At 42.0% G+C, this 16,750-nt stretch overlaps 2 protein-coding genes across 2 annotated transcripts; one reads left to right on the top strand and one right to left on the bottom strand.

Moving 5' to 3' along the window:
• Positions 1–1,137: 1,137 nt before the first annotated feature.
• On the bottom strand, positions 1,138–9,417 carry cdc34b (cell division cycle 34 homolog (S. cerevisiae) b). Its single transcript, XM_033651160.2, has 5 exons — positions 8,625–9,417; positions 6,017–6,103; positions 5,769–5,866; positions 3,071–3,205; positions 1,138–2,962 (listed from the first exon to the last, which is right to left on the bottom strand). The coding sequence occupies exons 1-5, from the start codon at positions 8,808–8,810 to the stop codon at positions 2,752–2,754; spliced, it is 717 nt and encodes a 238-aa protein (XP_033507051.1). The 5' UTR covers positions 8,811–9,417; the 3' UTR covers positions 1,138–2,751.
• Positions 9,418–10,036: 619 nt separating this feature from the next.
• cactin lies at positions 10,037–16,553 on the top strand. The gene is made up of 10 exons (XM_033651512.2): positions 10,037–10,386; positions 12,323–12,920; positions 13,048–13,143; positions 13,456–13,601; positions 13,750–13,912; positions 14,075–14,189; positions 14,326–14,518; positions 14,603–14,725; positions 14,859–15,214; positions 15,877–16,553. Exons 1-10 carry the CDS (start codon positions 10,076–10,078, stop codon positions 16,365–16,367), a joined length of 2,592 nt encoding a protein of 863 aa, XP_033507403.2. The 5' UTR covers positions 10,037–10,075; the 3' UTR covers positions 16,368–16,553.
• Positions 16,554–16,750: the final 197 nt, after the last annotated feature.

Genomic DNA, 16,750 nt, shown 5'->3' with positions numbered 1-16,750 from the left:
TTACTGAAACCATGAGCACCAGAGAAGACTGTAAGTCATTCAGATTTATCGGCATGGCAAAGAATCATGGTGACTCCCTTCTTATGAAGCTGTCATTAAGTCAGAGTAGTGTCCATCCCTCAGTTACCCGGGAAGTAATTTATATTCCTTTAGTCTGTAAAGGTGCACCGATCAAAAGTATCAAAAGTGTTTTTAATAAAAAAAATAATCACTTATGAACATTGTTTTAACAGGATAAAGTGGTGTTGTGTTGGTATGTTGGGTGCTGTTATCTTCGGGTGCCACAACACAAGTGTCGTAACATAATTAATATGTCAATCAAAGCCTAACTTTTATACAAGTAATATTCACACTGGTTTAAATAAACAATTTGATTGTATTTCCCATCTTTGCTGAGCAACAGTTTTGTGTAAAAGGAATTAAAGGCCTGTCCCAAATAAAGGCCTGTTGAGTTCAGTGATTTAAGTATTTAAATCAAGACTTAAAACTTATTTATTCAGGATGGCCTTTAATACCCAGTAGTGTGGCAATACTTTTATTCTGTGTTTTAATTGTATGTTATATTCTGTAAAGCACTTTGGTTCACCTGTGGGTTGTTGTAAAGGGCTATATAAATAAAGTACATTTACGTTTAGTAACCCAGGCTACTAACTGAAGTTTTACGCTATGTGAAATGTCATAATTAGCATATTCTTGGGTTATGGCCAAAAACATGTTTTCTGAGGCAACAGTGACCTTTGACCACCAAAATCTAATCAGTTCATCGCTGAGTCAAAGTGGATGTTTGTCCCAAATTTGAAGAAATTCCCTCAAGGTGTTCTTGAGATATAATGAGACAGACAAGATTACAATGACCTTGGCCTTTGACCACTGAAATTTAATTGGACGTTTGTGCCAAATTTGAAAAAAATCCCTTTAAGTGTTTTTGGGATATCACGTTCACAAGAGTGGGACCAATGGACAACCAAAACACTGATGCCTCCGACCCCAGTTATTGCTGGAGCAGAGGTATAAAAAGGAAAAGCTCATAAACATGAGCCGTTATAAAAATAGGCGAACAGTTTAAATAAAATCAAAGGTGAATAAATGTTTTGGTTACTAAAAGACATGCTTAAAGTGCAACCAACAGACTGTGCATTCTTTTCCAATAAATCTTTATTTTTCAGTTTTAAATAGCCGAAAATAAAAAATAAACACAGGTGAATAAAACAATACGGTGATCATCCATACAGCTACATGTGCATATCAGTTATGGTTCCTGCTGAAGCTGTAAACCAACTCCGTAGACCACCTGCGAGAGGAAAAGAGTTGCTTGTCTTAACTGTTTTGTCATATGTAATTCATTATCCTGAGAAATTCAGTATGAAGTCCTAATTTGAGTAAATTAAACAATCAATATTGCTGATGCAGAAATACACACAGAGGAGACCCATGCACTCTAAAAATCATAGCAAAACCACTCTCTGCTGACACAAAGGATAGAAATGAAAACACAGCGGCCTTGTTCTCTTTCACTTCCAGGGCTGAAACACTTTGAGACTCCTGACTGATACTGCAACAACACCTTTTGACAGACACTTTTCCTACAGAAGCTTTTTTTTTTTTTTTGCTAATCAAACCTAATAATCTCATCACATAAATCATTCTCAAGCAAAAAGACTGCAGGCGTAATGTCTAACCAAAGAAAGACTAAAATAACAAAGCCTGCCAGAGAGCAAACAAAGACAGGGATACAACAAACGGTCAGAAAATGTTTTGGGCTTTCTTTTACACTGTTGTACGTCTTTGGCTCCATCAGGCCTCTTAGCAAGCAAACCTGAGGAGAAATACAATTCTGATCAGTAATTAGTTCAGCCCTCCCCCAACCCCGGAAAAACGTCCCTACACGACTCTTAAATCTGAGCTACTTCAAATAACACAACCCCCCACACTCAAAATGACAGAGAAACACATCCAACAGTAACCAGAAGAAACACAGCAAGTTCATGTTACCAAAAATGTCCACATGAGGATCTGACTCAGCTTGGCAGCCGGTCCTCCAGATACAAAGTTCTCTGGGTTCAACACAAGTCTGTCTTCTCACCGAGCTGAAAATGGATCATTGATGTTGGTGAACAGTCCGTCGGTAAAAAGGGACAGGAAGCTTCCGATGATGTTCTGGCATGCACAAGAACTTTGAAAGCATCGTCTCGTGACATCCTGTCATACCGAAGCGAGACCGTGAAACTTGTAAATGTCTGATACGATGGATTTGCAGGAGATTGTTCGGCACAAACAGGCTGCTTGAAGTCCTCAATCTTCTGTCAGTCAGCGAGACCAACTACTGGTGAGCAACACCCAGTTACAATTAGGGAAATAAAGATATGCAAGAGAGAGGCTGAGCAAAGTTTGGAAGTGTTTGCACCAGTGCAAATGTTGCTGTTGTTAAAAGTGGTATTAACCCCACAATATTAGATACTGTACAGGGGACTGGACGACTCAACAGGATTAAGTTCTCAATGTAAGGTTTTAGGTGATAATGGAAATGATCATGTCTGCAAGACTGAAGAAACTGGTGACTTTTGTGCTGGTGCAAATATTTTACCAGGTCTGACCCTTCCGCAACGGTGCATCGACTCCCGAAAAGAACTCAGAGGCTCAGGAAAAAACAGCTCTTTTCATTGGTTTAGAAGAGGGAAGCTTCAAATCTTTCATGGCTGTAGACCAAGAAGTATGTCAGCTAGGTTGAGGGATGCTGTCAGGAAAAGCATGTCACGACTCCTCCGTGCCCGAGTCGTCCTCATCGTAGCAGCAGTCGCCGTCCTCGCCCTCCACGTCGTCGTCGTCATAGTAATAGTCATAGAAGAGGTCGGAGCCTTCGTCGGGGGCCGGGGCGCGTGTGCGGACGCAGTACTCGGCCAGTGTAGTGGGCACCTTCACACCGTCGCGCTCAGCTTCCGCTTTGGTGGCCACTACCTGTTTCCTGGGGGAGATATCAAAGAATATATGATGACTGACTCATGACAAAGAGGCTCTTTAAATCTGGTCTACTCTTCGTAAGTGACAGTGATAATAATGAGCGACTGTTTACCTGATGATCTCGACATATTCGCGGTCCTTGCCCTTGCTGTCCCTCCACTTGCGGTACATGACGGAGGCGTCCACGTTGGCAGGAGAGAAGGTGTTGGGTTCATTCAGCAGTGAGATCACACTCAGCAAAATGGTCCTGAGAGCGAACACAAAGGTGAGTGATTATTAAAGAGATTATTTTTTGGGCAGGTTTTTGCCTTTAACCTCTCAGATGATGTTAGACAAGCCTGGACTCTGGCCACTTTTAAGTCAAAGCTAAAAACTTTCCTTTGTTAAACTGCCTACTCCACCCTGTAAAGACTCCAAAATGAATTTTAAACTCAATTTTAAATCATCTTTTCATCTCTGCACCTCATATGCACTGCTACTTTTAATGGTGACTTCTTCCTCTTTACTCTTTCCTGTATCCTTTATCATGTTTTATATACTATTGCTCTGTAAAGCACTTTGAATTGCCCTGGAGCGTGAAATGTGCTATACAAATAAAACTGCCTTGCCTTGCCTTTATTGACAGTACAGCTGAAGATGGACAGCAAAGATGGGAGAAAGCGTGGGCGAATGACATGCAGCAGTGGGCCGCAGGTTGGAATCAAACCCATCTGCTGCAAAGGACTCACCTTATATGGGCCGCACTCTCTACCAGGTGATACAGAGGTTTCTCCATACGCCTGTTTTTAACAGGCTATAAACACAATAATTATCGGTTTAGCAAATATGGAATATATTAGGGATGCGCCGATTCAATACCTGGATCGAATATCGGCACCGATATCATCAAAATAGATGGATCAGGTATCGGAAAATGCAACCTACACCTGAGGCGATCCTTTCCCTTTAAATCTATTGCGACACGAGCTACATCATACGTCATGGAGCGAAGGAGAGAATATGCTGTGTTTAGGTATTTCACACTATTTCAACCGCTGTTGCACAATTGTTTATTTTTGTTAAAAATAAATAGTTTATCATTGCATTAATCTGTTTCATCTTGTTTCATTTTATCTTGGGAAAGAACTGCGTAGTCATCAATGCCTGATGCCGCTAGTCTTTTCTGTTCTACATGTAAAGGTATATAGCTTTTTAGGTCAACCATAGTATCGGATCGGTATCGGCTGATACTCAAAGCCACAGCATCGGGATGGGTATCTCTAGAATATATAATCTGCTTTTAGCACCTAGGCGTATGTTTCTGGGCTTCGTGGCAACATAAAAATATTCTGCTAACGTTTATGTACAAAGTCTAAAAATGACAGGCCAATGTTGACTCACACGGGAGTCGACCCCCCAAGTCCAGAGCTTGACCCATTCATCCACCACGTCCTACTCCCTTCATGGACTCTGTCGATCTCTATACTATGTCACCTGACTATATGGCAGTACATTATTACTCAAAGAATATGCCAAATTAGCTAGTACTAGCCCTAACCTTGACCTCTTTGCCCTGATCCTAACCCCTTCTGACCTCCACACGTCAACGTGATGAGTACAAGCCAATCACAGCATGCAGGGAGAGCCATAACAACGCATTGTAGGGGTGAGTGTAAATAGCCGAATAGCTGCAGTGTGACTGTTCTCATCTGGATGCAAATAGACAATCCATATATAATCGACCCTCTCCCTCGTGTCTGATTAAGTTCTATCTGTCAACAAACAGGCAAACCTTTACATTAAATCCCCTATTAAGCATTGACAAGCAGGATACAAACATTTTATAAATGGTCTATAACAGATTATACCGTTTATGTATGTAGTTATAAGGACTTTTTTAGGACAGGAGGAGCAGGGGATAGAGGGCGGATGACATGCAGCAAAGGGCCCAGGCTGGAACTGAACCTGAGCTGCTGTGGTAAAGACTGAACATTAATGGTTTGGCTTTACCAGGTGAGCCACTGGGTATTTAATTCAGTATTAATGTACGTACAGTATTCATCAACACTTAGAACTTCATTTTTACAAGTGCATTTCAGTATATTGCCATACATTATCAGCCTCCACTTACTGGTGCCCACAGGAGGAGTTATGGTTGTTGACAAATACATTAACAAACATTTATATCTGCTTACAGCTACACTGTAATTGCAATTTTCTAATATACCACTATAAATGCTAAATAGGTGATTCAAAGGGAAGTGTTGCCAACTGGTCAATTAACGTTATAATTATTTCACACCTGTTAATTGTATTTTTATTGCAACATTATTTATAGAGACTGGTCTCATTTTGTGTGTGACTGAGTCAGAGTTAGGTGGGTTCAGTTAAGGTGCAGCTTTTATTTTTAGCAGCGGTGGAGAATTTCCTGATGTGGTGGCCCTTAATAAATGATTGCTTAATAAATTATTTGGAAGAAATGGTGCTCCTCTGACACAAATGCGCCAAAAAGCACTTTTGTTTAAAGGAAGCCGTTGAAATATTTTCCTGTGTACACTGAGAGGTAATACCCACACATTGTGTAGGCTTACTAATATTGCACAACAAACCAGCATACAAAGGGAGATGCCGAGCGACAGCACCAGCCAACAACAGATCACATTACAAATATGGTGCTGAATATCCAGATATGGATTCAATGTCTGGCGAGACTCGTCTGATGCCAAATGTTTTGTGATGAGAGTTTGAGTCAGGTCAACCAGTTAACTGGCAGAGAGAGTTCAAAGAAGGGGAACACCCAGAAAGGAGAGATAAAGAGGGAGAGTGCTAACCGGACATTCTGGGTAGGATTCCATCTCTCTGAAGGCAGCTCTCCACTCTGCGGGTCGTCCACTGGAGGGTGCAATATAGAAATACATACGTCTCCATTCTGAAAAACAGAAGGAGGAGGAAACAACTCCTTTCATTATGAGATGAATCATACAACTACTTAAAGATGTTAAATTAAATATAGTGATAAGGGCATGAAAAAGCGTCACATTTTATATAACAAAATAGAATCAGGGTGTTGCTACGCCACCTCGTAGATGTTGGGGTGCCACATCTTGGTGAGGAACCGGAAGGCAGGTGGGGAGTATGGGTAATCTATAGGGAACTTGATCCGAGCCTGAAACACACAACAAGTCATACACTGTGTTACTACAATATATCATATAACATCATTTACTGACAGACTTGATTGTGATTGATTTCATATGGTGCTGCACATTAGATTTTTTTATTTTAATATTTTACTGTCATCGCCATGTCAGCATGTGCAATTAACACATTGTAAAAGGCTGCGATATTGTGCTTAGAGATTTTTTGAGTTAGTTAAAAGTAGTGTCATTCCAATACTGATACCAGTATCAGAAATGCCTCTATGCCAATGCCACACAATTTAATAATAAACTTAAAGTAGTTTCATACCTGGATAAATTCATCTTTGCGGCTCAAAAACACCAGTCTGCTAAGTAAGTTGCACTGTGCAGCCCCTGACAACTACTGTTTTAGAGCAGCAAATAACTGATTTCAGGCAAATCATGTAACGTTAGCTTAAAGAAAAATGTCAAAAATTTGCCAGTTTCTATGGCATTCATTATTTGTTCATGTTTTACAAAGGGTTTAACCTGAACCATGCCATACAATGATAGCAATCATTTTACATCAATACAGGGTTAGTGGTATACAGATGTTTATTAAAGTATTTATTTATTTACACAATGGCATTGGATCAGTACTAAGTATCAGCCGATTTGCAAGTTCAGGGGTTGGAACTGGGAAGGAAGGGGGTCTCTAGTTGAAAGAAACTGCACTTTAAAGGTCCAGTGTGAAGGATTTAGTGGCACCTAGAGGTGACGATGTAGAACTGAAACTTCCCATGTGTGCCAAGCATGTTAAAAAAACTACAGTGGGTAATGTGAATACTCAAATAACCCCATCTGGAGCCAGTGTTTGGTTTGTCCATTTAGGGCTCCAGTAGAATAACATGGCGGACTCCATGGGAGCGGGCCACTCTGTATGTAAATATAAATATAAAGTGCCCCTAAATCCTTCCCACTGAACCTTTAAAATGTAACTATCATTCTTTTTTCTTTTCAAATTAGTGTCTTTTGTGTTCAGTTTCAGTGTTCAATGAAAGAATGTTGGAAATGGGGTTGCAATATGTACAATTACCGTCTCAAAAATATCGTGTTTTCACAGTATTACATAATTTACATTATCATCAGTCAAAATGACCCTTAAAGGAATTAAAACAGAGGGATTATTTTTGATTAAACAAACGTGTCATTACTGTAATTGAAACTTGAAACCATTTTGTTACCAGAAGTATGTGTAAAAAGTCTCCACTTAGAAAGTAACTAAAATTAAGGGGAGGTTTAAAGTCCAGTTGTATTGTTTTTTTCCAATATCGTAAATAAGCATCTGTCAACTTTTACATCGCGATATAACTTGAAATCTGTATGTAGCTGCAAATCTTGTGGGAAGTAATGTCCTTTTATTATTAAGTTTGGCATTTGTGCTGGCTTTTTTCATTTTTCTAATGCTCTCTACAGGAAGGACCAGAGCCGTCTCTATTTTCTGAGGCGACTGAGGTCCTTCACCATCTGCCGGACTATGCTCTGGATTTTCTATGAGTCTGTGGTGGCCAGTGCTATCCTCTATGCTGTTGTGTGCTGGGGCAGCAGGCTGAGGTGGACGCCAACAGACTCAACAAACTGATCCGCAAGGCCAGTGACATTGTGGGAACGGAGTGTGACTCTCTGATGGTGGTGTCAGAGAGGAGGATGCTGTCTAAGCTACGAACTGTCTTGGACAATGTCTCACACCCACTCCACCATGTGCTGGTCAGGCACAAGAGTACTTTCAGTGGGAGACTCATACCACCAAGATGTACCACTGAGCGCCACAGGAAATCATTCCTGCCTGTGGCCATCAAACTGTACAACTCCTCCCTCTGAGTGGCCCTGAGACTTTTTCACACACTGCAATAATTTAATTTAACTTGTGCAATAACCCCATTCACCCTGACTGTATATATTCTGTTTGTGTAAATAATCTTGTTCAGTTTACAATATATATATATATATATATATATATATATATATATATATATATATATATGTATATATATATATTTATTTACGTTTATGTTTGTTAATAATTCCTGTTTATTTAACTATATATTTGTTAATACTACTGTTTAAATTTCTTATATTTTCACCTATCTTTCCTCTCTTGCAAGGAGCACCTGTAACATAAATAATTTCCCCTCGGGGATCAATAAAGTATTTCTGATTCTGATTCTGATTAATTTAAGAAATTTTAATTAATGTTAGCAGAATACTGGGAAGAGCAAAAGGGCAGAATACACTTTAATATATGTTTATGGATCGCAACTGTAATATCGTTATCGCGATATTTAACAATTATCGCATATTTTCTTCACATGTGCAGACCCACTGCTGCCATGCAAGTAGTGAGACAGATTATGTTTTTAAGGAAGTCAGAAACAGGCAGAATTTGTATATTATTATTTAAACACTGTAAGTGATGTTATTGTGTATCTATGTTTTAATGATTTCATAAACTACCACATGTATCAAAGACAAATTTTCACTTAGATGGACAGTTAAATTGTGTCTTACCTTAAAATACCCCCCTTCATAGTGAGTATTTGGCGGACCGAAAATGGCCACTTCCCAGTTGTACAGATCAGCCTCGTCCACCAGTGTTATTTTGAATCCCTCGACAGGCTCCTCCTGAAGACTCTTCATCTCCAACATGAGTGCTTTCTGTGAACTGGCTACATGAGAGTGGTCGTGTTGCGCCATATTGTACTATATAGCTTTCAAGATAATCTGGCGACGACAGCTGACGGCTTTGTTTACACGAACACGGCTAAGTTAGTCCAACTAGCCAAACAACCTCCTGTCAGTGGGAAAACAACTTGTCTGTTTTCGATGTTCGGAGACAATGAAACAGGCCAAACCAGCCAGGCTGCGCACAGTCAGACAAAGGTTGCGTTGTTTTGTTCCCAAATCACACAAATAATTTACAAATGTTAATACTCTGAAATTGCTGAACTGACCAGACCATTGTGGCCGACCAGCGGCTCCAGCTTTAGCTGATCTACCTGGCAGGGCAGCCACGGATATAAGCCGTAAATCTACTGGTAGCTGCTGGCTAATGTAAACTAGCTAACAAGCTGTGCCTGACGGAGCAGCTGAGGATGAGTTTACCGCGGCGCGAGTAGTTTCTAACTCCCTACGAGAGCCGGGTTCAAAAAGAAAACACAAATATCAATATGAAAATCTAGCAAACAAAAACTCTAACGACGGTTGTCAGAAACGTAGTTGATATCGCCCTAACAGAAGACTGATTGAAGAAGAATGTAGCTGAAAGGAGTCTCCTCTTGCCTCAACACAGGCAATGGCGCCTTGTGTTGTCTGGGATTTGTAGTCTGCGTCTCACCTGTAAACATCACTTTTAACCTTCAAAGCAAGGACGAACCCACGCTGTGGCGTACACAAATACTTGTTTACATTTAGAAAGTAAACACCAAGGGGAATCGGTCGACCCGTGACTGTTATTGTTTGAACAATTGATTTAATAGTCAGTTCAGGAAACTACATTTGCCAGTTGCGTGACGTCACGAAAACACGAACGTTGTTTGTGTTTCTGAAAAGCAGCGCTGACCTAATTTAACCCTAACCTTATTTAAAAACAATAACACGTTTCTATGATATTAAATTAATATAGGATGTTCTTTGCACCGTTAAAACTGCCTTTAAACAAAATATATTTGTTTATACTTTATTTTCCTAATCCTTAGTAGTGACGTCAAGAATATGCGACATTTCGTAGAAGTCCCTTTAGGTTGGCTTTCTGCTGCCTGAGTTATTCATTTTGGAAACAGACATATTAACGCATTGTTTGGATATGTTTATGTGTATTAGAGTACGACATGGACGTTCAGTTATTTTATAAAATGTTTTAAAGTACATAGATATACTTTTCACTGCGAGGACAGCAAACCGTTTTCTTTGCTACCTCTTATTTACGCGACAGAGTGCCCCTCGGACCCCGCATTGACTGGATGATGGGCTCGAAATCACGACGTAGGTCCCGCTCTAAGTCCAGAAGTCGGAGCCGTGAGCGGCGAAACAGGTCCAGAGTGAGCAGGTCCCGGTCTCCGGAGTTAAGGAGAGGACGCAGTCGGTCTGCGGACACCAAGAGAACCGCCCGTGGACGGGGACGGTCAGGCAGCAGGAACTCGAGCGATGGCTCTCCTGACCGGAGTCGGCCTCAACGCAGGGACCGTTCAGGTTCCAGGAGCGACTCTGAGAGCGACAGGAGGCGAGGAGGACCCCACCGGCCCAGGAGCAAGTCGAGGGGTCGATCATCAAGGTAAGTGTTGGCTGTGTGGTGCTAGCTGGTTGGTATGGGTGTTTGTTTAAAGGTCCCGGATAATGCTCATTTTGAGGTCCATACTTGTATTATGGGTTTTGACTAGAACACGTTTACATGCTTTAATGTTAGAAAATACCCTTTATCTTTCCCATACTGTCTTTCTAAATATAACTGTATTCACCTTCTGTCTGAAATGCTCAGTTTTAGCGCCTGCCTTTTTAAGCCCTTCTCCTGAATATGCCCAGTGTGCTCTGATTGGTCAGTGTTACTGGGTCTTTGGCATCTCTGCACCATCATTGCATACAGTAGCACTTTTTACATAGAGATTGCTGTAGGGCTGCTACGCAGTCCCTTACTCACGCCACCTTTGATCTTTTGGCAGTAACAATCATTTACCATCTCTGTTATATGGCGGCTGATCTCATCCGTTGCTCAGGGGGTAAGGAGCTCCCAGACATCACTGTTCTTCTTCTTTGAGTTAGCTGCTAACTGCTGACAGCTACTTTTTAAATCTCCTGCGGTGGGTCGCATGCATAACACATCGTCAAAACTTCACACCCATGCTGACCATGATCCTGTCTAGCCGACTATCCTGGTCATACAGACATAGTTTTAGCGCTTTTACTACCACTGATAGGCAAGGAAACTCCTTTCCCCCGTTCCATGATTGTACCTTTTTAGGCGGCATGACAGCTTGAAATTCCCACCTTGAAGAGGCAGTGTAAAAGCTGCTTGTATCACCCCTGAACTTGCACCTTGTACCTAAATAGTTATGGTCCCTCTTTACTTCCTGTCAGCTACTGCGTTAACAAACATTCCAACAGGAAAGTCAAATGGTCTCATTGAGAATGTTTATGTTGTCAAGGTTGAAACAGACTATATAATATGGTTGTGACATCACAAATTCCCTGAAGTCCTGATGGCTCATTTAAAGGCACCGTTTCTGGATACGGACTTTGTGCATTTCTCTGTGGACTGAGCGTTTTGATACTTTCAGAGGACTAATATGACACTTATACCTGCTATATAATGAAAAGACATGGAAATCATTTTGCTTTATAATGTAGGACCTTTAAGTTGTCATAATAGCAAAGACAGTTGATGGATTTGAATACAACAGAGTAAGTAGTGCCTGTGTTAATCTGCAAATTTAATTGTTCACGACAATTAAAATAAACCTGAGCCCATGTGTCCCATTGTATTCTTGGTACTTTGAGAATTTTGATTATCAACATGCATACAATCACATCTCCACAAGTCAAGCTCTCCAAAATTCATCTTATTCCATCATGTAATTGAATTTACTTTACTGTAGCTAAATAAATCTACTCAGTATCAATACTGCGGAGGTACAGGCACCTATTAGTCAGTACCTGTTTTTAAAACAACCAATAAAACAATTAAAACGTGAAACAGAAGCATTTAACACAGCCCGTTCATTACATGTACTGGTGTGTAGAGTTCAGTTTACATCTGAAAGCCTGTAGACCTGTCTAACTTATTCCAGGCTGTGGCACCATAATACTGAAGGTTGTTCCTTGACTGCAGCATTTTTGTCTGCAAAGAGAAGGACATCATACGCAATGGTAATGACTTTCCTGTGTTCAGATGATTTAACTTTGCTCATTGCACCCAGACCAGCAATTATTTTTTGCTTAGGCAACATCCACTGTAGGCAAGGATCCAGCATAACATCATGTAAACAAGAAGACCTTGTAGATGTTAACCACGTCACTAAATGTCAAGGAATTTCTGGTGCATCTGGAATTAGGTTTTAGAGCTCAGGGAAACCAGCTGTAACCCACAAGGCAGCTGTTTCCATGTTCCACATAACAGCCTGCTGACATTCACTCTGTCACTATTGCTGAAGAATAAAGAACAAATGTATTTCTTAAGTCTCCAAAACATGGTTGCTCATCTTTTTCTTTCTCAGTTCTGATTCAGGTGATCCCAAAGTGAGGAGGAGAAAGGAAGCAGAGCACCGCAGAGGAGCATCTCGAGAGAGGAGGAGGGAAAGGTCCCAGTCCAGCTCCGACTCCCGTGATGGAAGCAGTGACAGAGAAAGGAGAAGACGGAGAAGTCCTGACCGAGGGAGTCCACTCAGGGACAGACTGAGGAGAGAGCGAGACAGAGAAAGGTGGGAGAGCAACAGCAGAGACAGGGACAGGGACAGAAAAGGAGACCAAAGCCGAGAGCACAGGAAGAGGAGTGAAGACAGGGAGCAAGGGAGGAGCATGGGGAGCAGAGACAGAGGGAGGCAGCGCTCTAGTTCACCCGAGTCGACCGATAGCTCAGGGTCTGAACGCGGTGGCCGCGTGGTCAAAGAGAAGGAGGATAAGAAAAAACAGCGGGAGATGTTGAAAGCTCTGGAGACGCCAGAGGAGAAGAGGGCCAGACGACTGGCAAAGAAAGAAGCCAAGGAGAAGAAGAGGAGAGAGAAGATGGGCTGGAGTGAGGAGTACATGGGATACACCAACGCAGACAATCCCTTCGGTGACAACAACTTACTGGGCACATTCAAATGGCAGAAGGTGATGAGTTGTTATTGTGAACTGTGCTCAAAATTAGACTGCAGGCCCAAAATTAAGAGAGTTTCCTGTCATAACAGCTCTGAGTGTTGTAACTCATCTTAGATTCTTTCTTTGTGACTTGTTTCAGGCGCTGGATAAGAAAGGCATCGGCCACCTTGGAGAGAAGGAGCTTAAAGAAAGGAACAAATGTATTCAGGAGGAGAATCGCAGAGAGCTGCAGAAGGTATAAGCTGTGTTGTGGGGTTTTTTGTGGCATTATAATGTTACAGAGTAAAGAGTAACAGCCCTTTCATTAATCATACATCATTTTATTATTTATTTTATTTTAATGTCTACTTTAATATTTTATTTTATTTATTTCATTGTCTATTTTAGTATTTTATTTATATCTTCATCTTTATCTCTTGTTTCCATTCATGCTGTATTTCTATTTCTACTTTGCATGGAGCATTGGAACAAAAACAATTCCCCCCCGGGGATTAATAAAGTATTCTGAATCTGAATCTGAATCTGAATACTAACCTTGTGTATACAGGTGAAACAGCTGCGTCTGGAGAGGGAGCGAGAAAAGGCCATGAGAGAGACGGAGCTGGAGATGCTACAGAGAGAGAAGGAGGCGGAGCATTTTAAGACCTGGGCTGAACAGGAAGACAACTTCCATCTGCACCAGGCCAAACTAAGGTGAGTGCGCACCAACAGTTACTGTATAGCTCCTTTTCATGTCATTGTTGTGGCTCTGTTTGTTTGCACCATTCCAGTTAAGTTCCAGGTTCCTACAACTGTTCCTTAATACGTGTATGCACTGTCTCACTTTGTATTGTGTGTCCAGGTCTAAGATAAGAATCCGTGATGGTCGTGCCAAGCCTATTGACCTTTTGGCGAAGTACATCAGTGCAGAAGATGACGATCTAGCTGTGGAAATGCACGAACCCTATACTTTTCTCAACGGGCTGACAGTGACCGACATGGATGACCTGCTGGAAGACATTAAGGTCTGTGGTTATAAGGGCTGTTTTCATTCATGAGTTCAAAATAACATGGGATGAATAATTGATGTACAAAGGATCATTTTGTGGGTGAAGTATTCCTTTAATCTTAAAGCGTAAGCTGCTCCTGTATGTGGTTTACTGTACGAGTGTATGTTGTGCTGGTAGGTGTACATGGAGTTGGAGCAGGGGAAGAACGTGGACTTCTGGAGAGACATGACGACCATCACAGAGGACGAGATCAGCAAACTGAGAAAACTGGAGGCATCTGGGAAAGGACCAGGTACGTCACTTTCCCTCCTTTGTTCTTACATGTGAAGTTACATTTGCACCAACGCTAATCTGACTAATAAATAATCTTGCAGCTGTCTCTGTGAACTGTTTGCAACATGCTTTGATGCAATCTTTTAAATTCGCAGGTGATCGTCGCGAGGGCATCAACACAGCTGTGAGCACCGATGTCCAAACGGTGTTCAAAGGAAAGACGTACAGCCAGCTGCAGGCGCTGCACCTCAACATTGAGACGAAGATCCGGGCTGGAGGATCAAATCTTGATATCGGTTACTGGGAGAGTCTGCTGCAGCAAGTCAGAGTCTACATGGCCAGAGCAAGGTATGAATTTGAATTAGAAGTTACACAGATGGCTCATGATTTATCAAAATGGACAGTGGGTAGTAATTTAATTGTGTGTCCCAGGTTGAGAGAGCGACACCAGGATGTGCTGCGTCAGAAGCTGTTCAAGCTCAAACAGGAACAAGGGGTGGAAAGTGAACCTTTGTTCCCCATCATCAAAGAGGAGCAGAAGAGTGACGATGATGAGTAAGTGAACACATCCTGAAACTGGGGGGACATGGTGTCTCAGTCAGTTATTGTGCGTAGTATCAGGTGAAGGTGACCTGAGGCTCATCTTTGACTTCACACTATTTTAATTCTCACTTCTGTTTGAAAAAAGGGAGACCACACCAGAGGAGCCGGGCCAGTCTTCATCCTCCTCCACAAGAAATAAGAACAGAGAAGATGAGGATGAGGATGAGGAGGCAGGTCCATCAACATCCAAAGCAAGAGACCAAGATGAGGAGGAGGGAGGAGAAGAGGGAGTCAAGAAGGATGATGAGAAGGAGGGCGAGGTGGTGGAGGCCGTGCTGACGGAGGAGGACCTGATCCAGCAGAGCCAAGCGGAGTACGACTCTGGACGCTATAGCCCCACGCTGCTCACGTCCTCCGAGCTGCCACTGGACACACACACGATCACACCGGAGGAGGACACACACAGGCTGCAGTTGGCACGCAGACAGCTACAAGTCACGGGTATGAGATTACTAAAATGCACAAAAAGCTCAGTAAAGTATGCAACTTTTTATAAGACTTTAATAGTTGCAACTGTCTTGGAACCCATCGGCTATCAGTTTGACAACCATACGCTCTGGGAGCAAGGGCCAATATTCTGCACTGATGCAGTGTAGCAAGCAGATTTTTTTTACTTTCAGTAAGTGACTGTATCAGCTCGAATTTAGCCAGCACAACCCCCAGCGCTGGGGTGACAGCGGGCTAGGACCAGTGGTGATCTAACCTGCGTAATGGCAGCAACAGAAAGTTTGCTATCTGGCAGGGAGTCAGGGTGTTTCTGGATCAGGGATATGACTTAACACAAATTAAAATACATTATTGAGGATAGCGAGATATTTGTGGATAATGGTGCACATTTCTGGATTGATTTTTGAGGGCTACAACTGTTAAGGTCCAATTAAAAAAAACTTCCAGATACACAAAAGAAAACTAGTACCTGCAGAAAATAAATCATGGAGCCCTGTGGAAGGAGAAAATGATTCTTCAGTGGGGTAGCAGTCAATTTCAAGCTGTAGAACTCATGAGGAAACCAATACTCAATGTACAAGATATATTAATCTCTAAATAATAGTATTGTTTCTCCCCCAAGTCATTTAGTGTTTCTTCTTTGACTTCTGTATCAGGTGATGCCAACGAGAGCGCTGAGGATGCCTTCGTTCGTCGTGCCAGAGAGGGAATGGGCAACGACGAGGCCCAGTTCAGCGTAGAGTTTCCGGTCACAGGGAAGATGTACCTGTGGGCTGACAAATACCGTCCCAGGAAACCCCGCTTCTTCAACAGGGTCCACACTGGCTTCGAGTGGAACAAATACAATCAGACGCATTATGACTTCGACAACCCTCCACCCAAAATCGTCCAGGGTTACAAGTTTAACATCTTCTACCCAGACCTGATCGACAAACGCTCCACCCCGCAGTACTTCCTCGAGCCCAGTCCCGACAACAAGGACTTTGGGATCTTAAGGTTCCACGCTGGCCCTCCGTACGAGGACATTGCCTTTAAGATTGTGAACAGGGAATGGGAGTACTCGCACCGACATGGCTTCCGATGCCAGTTCGCCAATGGGATCTTCCAGCTGTGGTTCCACTTCAAGAGGTACCGCTACAGGAGATAGACGCCCGTACAAGGATGGACCAAGACCCCAGTCACTGTTATATAGGCTGTGCAGTCAATGTGCTTTGTTGTATTATTTTTAGGTGTTTTTACACCAAAAAAACAGTTCATTAAAAATACAGATTACTGTCCTGTTAAATTGTACTGTAGTCTGAAAATTACACATTAAAGACTTGTTTCCTTTTTACTCTTTGCTGTTTGATGGTTTTCTGTTGTGAATTCAAAACATCTTATTTTGGAGTTACAGAGTTAAATATTGAGCCAGTCTTTAAATGAAACTGGATCTTCAAAACACAAAAGCACAAGAAGTACAGAAATTGAATCATACCAGCAGGTATCTTCCACATCTGTTCTTCACATTCTTGGCAAGTCCAGTCTTGCTAA

Source organism: Epinephelus lanceolatus, chromosome 12 (genome assembly GCF_041903045.1).
Source record: "Epinephelus lanceolatus isolate andai-2023 chromosome 12, ASM4190304v1, whole genome shotgun sequence".
Taxonomy (NCBI): Eukaryota; Metazoa; Chordata; class Actinopteri; order Perciformes; family Serranidae; genus Epinephelus; species Epinephelus lanceolatus.
This window is presented reverse-complemented; position numbering and strand designations above follow the sequence as displayed.

What these genes read in the sequence shown, in the direction of transcription:
- cdc34b (XM_033651160.2), bottom strand. Translation starts at nt 8,810, where the DNA reads ATGGCGCAACACGACCACTCTCATGTAGCCAGTTCACAGAAAGCACTC. An exon ending in ATGAAGGGGGGTATTTTAAG is followed by an intron (nt 6,104 to 8,624) that starts GTAAGACACAAT and finishes TGTGTGTTTCAG; the next exon opens with GCTCGGATCAAGTTCCCTAT. An exon ending in GGCACCCCAACATCTACGAG is followed by an intron (nt 5,867 to 6,016) that starts GTGGCGTAGCAA and finishes TCTGTTTTTCAG; the next exon opens with AATGGAGACGTATGTATTTC.
- cactin (XM_033651512.2), top strand. Translation starts at nt 10,076, where the DNA reads ATGATGGGCTCGAAATCACGACGTAGGTCCCGCTCTAAGTCCAGAAGT. An exon ending in TCGAGGGGTCGATCATCAAG is followed by an intron (nt 10,387 to 12,322) that starts GTAAGTGTTGGC and finishes TTTCTTTCTCAG; the next exon opens with TTCTGATTCAGGTGATCCCA. An exon ending in CTGCACCAGGCCAAACTAAG is followed by an intron (nt 13,602 to 13,749) that starts GTGAGTGCGCAC and finishes TTGTGTGTCCAG; the next exon opens with GTCTAAGATAAGAATCCGTG.